The 7,466-nt window shown below is 36.5% G+C and overlaps 1 protein-coding gene across 1 annotated transcript in view; it reads left to right on the top strand.

The window, feature by feature from the left end:
- Window positions 1–7,466, top strand: part of LOC106458589 (inactive tyrosine-protein kinase 7-like) — a 99,040-nt gene that overhangs the window by 80,042 nt on the left and 11,532 nt on the right. Inside the window, exons 5-6 of the mRNA XM_022384856.1 lie at window positions 2,292–2,428; window positions 2,840–3,136. Coding sequence (XP_022240564.1) covers window positions 2,292–2,428; window positions 2,840–3,136 — 434 coding nt within the window. The remainder of the gene's footprint in view (window positions 1–2,291; window positions 2,429–2,839; window positions 3,137–7,466) is intronic.

Genomic DNA, 7,466 nt, shown 5'->3' with positions numbered 1-7,466 from the left:
CACACAATCTAAAATTGACGAGATAATTCTCACAATGCTCCAAAGAATCAATGAACTCCACGAAGCGAAAGGAAGATCTACTAGATATTAATTAAATTATAAATATATCAATTCATGTGAATATGACTGAAAAATTTTATTTTTTCTGAAAAGGTGGTGTCTATTTATTTGTGACCACGCTGTGTATATGACATTATGTGTGTAATATATCTATATAATACTTTCGATAAGCTTTTGTTTTTTTATATTTCGGTTAATCATTTTTACGTTTCTTATACAATAAAAAAGACACCGAAATGTGTTAAATTTTCTTTGAAAATTATGAATTTTCATTCGTACGGAGCTGCTTAGAAGCATCAACTGTTAGAATAGGTAGAAGTAAATAAGAGCCTGTGGTGGCTTTGCTTATTGACTCATTTCTTTGTTTTTAGCCCAAACTTACACAATAGGCTATCTATGTTCTGTCCACCGTGGGGTATCGAACACCGGATTTTAACGTTGTAAGTTCGTATACTTAACGCTGACCCACCGGGAGATTCTTATTGACTCATTGCAGTATTTGCGCAAAGAAAGAAAAATAAAATCGCTGTGACTTTACCATGGCTCAGATATGTGTAACATTATTCGATAGGCTACAGATAAATTTATACCAAGATCGAGACTTTAAATAAAGCTTTTGAAATGCTTTATACGTTAATTTAACATGACACATATACCACTGGAGATCGCTATGAAAGACGCTTTCTATGTTGTTGTTTCGGGAATTATTTTGTTAATTGTATGCACGTGCTTCTCTGGCCTTAGTGAATTCTTGGTTATAATACTGACAGATGAGATTATTACTTTAGAAGGACAGAACTTGTAACATTACTGTATTTCTTAAACGACTGACTTAATAACGCCCGTATGTAATTTGTTTTAATCGACTGCGTTAGCTCACATTCATTCACCGTAATTGGATGTGAAAAAAAAAAGCCTTACTAAGGCGTGATGTTTTAGTAACAAACTCAGTGTGTAGGTTGTTTATAGCCCGTTAACAGTGTGCAGAGAACCAACTGTCACCAACACATGCGTGAAGCTATCATGAAATCGCTGTCACAATTAGCGAACTTAATGTCAGCCCCGACGTTCTTGCTTAATGTTTTTATATTATTTTTACAGTAGTTTTGCAAAGTGCTGAACTTATTTGTTTAATAGCTTTTTAAAGGTGCTTTGTGAAAATAAAACTAGGAAATTGGGGTTGAAACTTTCCTAATCCTACCCCAAAAAGGCTTCTGTTGTTCGGAGCCTCCCGTTGGCTTAGTGTTAAGCCCGAGGGCTCTTCACGCTAAAAATCGGGTTCCCATACCCGTGGTGGGCAGGGCACAGACAGCCCTCAGTGTAGCTTTGTACCTAATAACATACAAACATGTTCTTCGGTATTAGACTTGTAGCATGTATCATGTTTTTCTTAATAATGTTTGTTAGGCAGCGTTATCTTGTCATTTAGCTTTCTATTTTTTGACAGGACCAAGATAACGTGAAAAGTTTTAATTAATATTGTTTGTTTGAAATTAAGCACAATGGGCTATCTGTGCTCTGCATACCACGGGTATCGAAACCCGGTTTCTAGCGTTGCAAGTCCGCAGACATACCGCTGTGCCACTGGGGGCTAATTAATATTGATAAACTAACTTGTTTTTAAATTCACTTTTTGATAATTAATGATATGATTTCAGTGTGGCATTGTTTGGTTGTCTTGTACCCTGTAAGATTTGAATTGTTCATTCTATTGACACTAGTAGCCTAGCAACATGGGACTGAATACAGGGTTCTTACGTGAATCTAGTCGCCCAGCAACTTGTGATTGAATACAGGGACTTGCGTGACGTCCATTATCTAGAGACATGCCACTGTATACAGGGTTCCTACGTGACACTGGTTGCCTTGCAGCGTGGGGTTGAATTCAGAATTATTACGTGAAACTGGTTGCCTAGCAGTGTGGGGTTGAATACGGAATTATTACGTGACACTCGTAGCTTAGAGACATGGGTTGAACACGAGGTTATTACGTGACATTGGTTGCCTAGAGAAATTGAATTTTATACTGGGTTATTACGAGACATGGGATTTAATACGGAGTTGTTATGTGTAAAAAAATAAAAATGACCAGCATCCTATCTGTAGGTTTATTTAGCCTTTTATTTTGTACAGAGGGGGAACCAGACTAAAGATTGCGCCACTATTGAAGTGATCGTTAATATATAATTATATTTAACATAGTTTTCTCATTCTGAATTTCTTTTCTCCAGGTTTACAGTTTACCCTAATGGCTCCTTAGCTTTGTTGAGAGTGAGAGATGGAGATGAAGGAATATATCGCTGTGTGAGTGTCAGTGCTTCTGAAGACGACCCTAAACAGACCTATGTGGCTTATTTGAGAGTTGCATGTACGTATGTTTAGAGTGATACATACTTTTGTGGATAAATGGATACATATTCGTTATCTGCCAGTTGTCCAGACTCTTTTCTTGTGTTTTTTGTGAAAGCTGTTTGTTTGCTTCTCTCTCTCTCTCTCTTTAAAATCGTTAAATGAAATTATAAATGTTTGAATTTAGAGTGGTTTTAATAACTCACAATATATGACGCCTAAGTCATAAAATTTAGAATTTTAGTTTTTCGTACGAAGAATTAAATTTCGTGGTTTAATTCGAGACAAGAGGTTTCTTGGTTTAACTTGACATAAACATTGAGTCACGTTTTTTTTTTCTAATCGTTATAAACAACTAAAGTATAAAATAACTTGTTTCTTTGGATTAATAAACAACTGGAGATTAATTGCTCGCATAAAATCGTTTCAGTTCTTCGTGACATCACAGAGGATTCTTTTGAGCCCCCAGTAAATCCACACGAAAAGACCGTTGTTCCTCGGAATGGAGTATTTGAGATCATGTGTAATCATCCAGTTGGGCATCCAAAACCAAGACTCTGGTGGGAAGGACCCGATGGTCATGTGATCAGTGACGCAGGCCATGTAAGAGTTGACGATACCCGACTTATAATTGATGTCGTCACAATGTCCGACTCCGGCAGTTACAGTTGCATAGCAGAGAATTTGGCAGGCCAAAAACGATACACCATCGATCTGTATGTTTCAGGTAATCTCACAGGGAATTCCGTGTTTGGAATAGGTTTTACCCAGAACATAGAGTTGTTTGTAATTGAATTAAGAATTGCGTGTGAAAAGTACGTATTTCAGAACTACTTTATGAGAAACTGCGTTTTCAGATGTGTCATGTATTCATTTGTTACTATTATCATGCCTGTGTAGAGCTTGAAACTTATCGTGTAAATCGTGGTAAAAATCGAGAAATGTACTAAAATATTGATTAGAATCACCCCAAAGTACTTCGTAAATATGGTAATCTCTTTGAGGTGGCATTCTTAGATAGATAAAACAAGTACCTTCTAATATTTCACGGTACAGCTGTTCGTATCCCACCACTAGAGGGCGCCATAAACAACTGAAGTTTGGTTTGTTTGGAATTTCACACAAAGCTACACCAGGGTTATCTGTACTAGCCGTCCCCAATTTAGCATTGAAAGACTAGAGGGAAGGCAGTTATTCATCACCACCCACCGCCAACTCTTGGGCTACTTTTTTACCAACGAATAATGGGATTGGCCATATAATGGGATTGACATTATAACGCCCTCACGGCTGAAAGGGGCGAGCATGTTTTGTGGGACGGGGAGTCAAACCTGCCATAACAACTGAGGACTACCAATTGAAAGTATTTTGGGAATAACTTTATATTAAAACCAAAAATACTCTCCAATATTTTAGTAAAACTATCGGCTGGTTTAATCTGATTATCGATCTTACCTGATTTTTTTTTAATATGGCGTCAATATACATTGTTCTAATGATTTGAAAGTTCCAAAAATTTTGAATTTGCATCAATAATTTTATCCAGGTCTGAGTATAAAAATCGGGTTACAAGCGTTCTTCACATATGCACTATACTACAAAAATATTGAATACAAGTCTAAAGAGGTTAGATTTTCATTGTATAGGTCACTGGTTAAGCCACATATGGAGTATTGTGTTCAGTCTTGGGCTCCTTACCTTAGGAAAGACATTGAATTGTTGGAAAAGGTTCAGAAAAGGATTACTAGAATGGTGCCTTGAATCGAGGGATTGTCATACGAGGAGAGGTTGAAATCTCTCAAACTGTTTTCTCTTGAAAAAAAGAAGTTAGGGGATCTGATTGAGTTGTTTAAGATTGTAAAGGAAATTGATAGTGTTGATGAACAATCTTTTTTCATATTTAACAATGAGAATAGTAGGACTAGGGGACACATATATATTTTGGCAAGGTAGGAGTCATCTTCAGCTAAGACAGTTTTATTTTTTTAACAGGGTGGTTGATCTTTGGAATGGGTTACCTTCGGATGTTGTGGAGGCAGTAAATTTAAATGAGTTTCAGAGAAAGCTTGATAAGTATATGAATGATAAAGGTTGGCTTTAAGATTTTAAAAATTTATTTACTAATAGTTTTAATTCAGTTTAGAGGATGGAACAGCCGAGATAGACCAATAGGTCCCATGTTGTCCCAAAATGTTATGTTACTAAGCCATACCGGTGCGGTAAGTATCCAATATAAAGGAAAACTTTCTGTCTGTCTGTGGACGCATATCTTCTTAAACGAGTTAACCGATCCAGACAAAACTTGGCATGCTAACTTAATAGTCTAAAAGCAAACCAACTTAATGTTAAACCTTCTCCGTATTGAAAAATATAAATATTTTATAGAATAACCCGTATATCGTTACTGCAGTAAATATTGTGAATAGTTGAATTTGAACAAAACTCACACCACAACAAAATTTTCTACGAGTCAAAAGATTGTAAGTAAAATTTTCAGCATCTTGGCTTGTTTCCCATAATAACCAAAATATACGATAATAAAATATCCAGCTACAAAATGGAGAATAAAGATATTGCTGCTGTTTAAGTTTCCCGCTCTTTTCTGATCACCACCATTTAACTTCCGGTTTATACTAGGGATAGAATAAGCGTTTAAGCCAGAATTAGAGATGTATTTCATAATTAAAATATGTTTATGATATGTCTTCCTTCTTTATGTAGAATATAGTTTTCCGTAAAAGCAAAATGCAAGGTTATTATTAAATTTCATGCATTAAATGTACCAAGTTCAAACAGTAGAAATCTTGACCATATCTCTACTGTAAAATGGGCTGCCTTGCGCAAGAAGTGACGCAATTGCTTTGCCATTTCTGCCAAGTTTCTCGACTCGACTACTAAACCTTCTCACTTCCGATCCACTTCCTCTGGCTAATGAAAATCCTCGCATAGATTTTGCTCATTCTTAGCAAATTTGTTCCTATTTTCCACGTTTTCAATAGAAAAAAAGACGAGGAGTGTAGTCTCCTTAAAATAACCTACAAACCTTTTAAGGTAAACATTTATAGTGCCTTACAGAAGCTTCAAAAAGAAAGCCCATTATAGACTGAGAGTTCACTTTTACTTGTAGACTTTCACCAGATCTGTCGGGCTTTCACCAAGGGCAGAGCTGGGTATGCAGTTTGCCTCTCAAAAAATTATTCAAACTGCACGTCTACTTAAATCGAAGTCTGAATGTATAAACGCAGCACTATCCTTAATGACCGTCTGACAAACGAACAGAAGTTGCAGCTGGCATAAAAGCCTGGTGGTTAGGGCGCTCGACTCGCAACCTGCGGGTCGCGTACTCGCATATCATCACTGAATATGCTCGACCTTTCATTAATCCCACTTTCTGTTGGTAAAAGAGAAGCCTAAAAGTTAGCGGTGAATGGTGTTGACTAGCTGTCTTCCCTTTAGTCTGCCACTTCTAAATAAAGAGCGGCGAGCACAGATAGCCCGCGAGTAAGTTTGTGCTAATTCAACAAAACAAGCAAATCGTCTAACACGGACAGAAGTTTCGGCGACAGGTTCTTGATTGTTGTGATTTTAGAGCGACATTTGACCTCCTAAAATTGTATTTAATCACTTAGCATATAGAATATCCTATATAGCATATAGGATAAAGTGTGATTTAGCACAGTTTATCTTTCTTGACAAATACTGCGCGAAATGAGAATACCATACGCATCCATGGTAGACTTAAATCCTGGCATTCAAGGCATTTATAACTACAACGTATCCATTAAAACTTGCTTCTTTTAATTCAATACATTACGTTGTGTGTATGAATTATTTGTAGTTAAAATGGCTCAAAATTCAATTTCATAGCATTAAATTTTTAAAAAATTCTGGGGGCGCATGTCCATAGACTCCCCTAGAAATGCAATGTGACAATGGCCTGACCATTCAAAAATTGCTTTCTACTGCAGTACAGTAAGTACATCATCGTTTATAGTTAGTACAAAGTTTTAAACTTGTTTTGTACATCAAGAAGACATCTTCTACTATGTAAAGTAATAATGAAGCGATGTGCGTGTGTTCTGCCTGGGAGCGCAGAAAGCATGGGACACACATAATAAATGACCTGTCAACTACATGCTGCATGTATTAGCCCGTAGACAGCAAGGGTCCAGCTGTGGAAGCTAATCATCCTATCCCAGGAGTTCCGTAGGCCGTACACCGAATCTCGTTAGGCTTAGAGGATTTAGAGAGTTATCAATGGAAACAATATCCTGCGGTGTCATTTGGAAATAGCAAGCTGAAACGGCTAGTGTTAACATTGTCCATGGTTAGAATAAGCTTTCAGTCGAGATGAGCTCAAATGTTCATGGTGGGGTACCACCAGGGCGCGTATAGTTCCTTTATGCATGACTTATAGTACAAGTTTAAAATATATGTGTATATTTATGATAAACAGAAGCTTTAGTAATAACTTCTTGTCAAAGTAAGATGAGATTTAATAATTAACTTTGTACATGATTTAATATACCAACATAACTACGTGTAAGCAATGTCATAAAATTTATAATATTATAATCATTGTATTGATTCATTAATTGGGTACCCTAGCTGTTATCGATATTTTAATCTGTAAATGTAATCTCAATAACATCTCACAAGGTTTGACCTGCTAAGTAGACTTAGGTTAGTCAAAAATCCATATACTAAGCTAACATTGTAAAATAATCCTCGCATTAAGAACATGTATAATAGATCAGTGAAAGATAATATTATATATATTGTTGCGTCATCGAGGTCACGTGACTAGTGTGGCGCCACCTATTTTCTAGAACTATCCTGTACCTTGGCGAATGCTCTAGTATTTACTAGATATAGGGTAGCCTGGTATATAAAAGAGGGTGTCAACGTGACGGGAAAATAATGTGTGTGTGTAGGTAATGAGTAATTGAACTGCAGTCAGAGAGAGACGTATTGTTGAAGTTAACGTTCGTTGATACAGTGTTTGTTTTAGCGCGAATGTTGAATACAAGTGTATCGTAAAGTTATATTTCGGAAAG

This window comes from Limulus polyphemus, unplaced genomic scaffold (genome assembly GCF_000517525.1).
Source record: "Limulus polyphemus unplaced genomic scaffold, Limulus_polyphemus-2.1.2 Scaffold489, whole genome shotgun sequence".
NCBI lineage: Eukaryota > Metazoa > Arthropoda > Merostomata > Xiphosura > Limulidae > Limulus > Limulus polyphemus.
The sequence above is the reverse complement of the archived record's forward strand: the minus strand, read 5'-3'. Positions and strand labels throughout refer to the sequence as shown.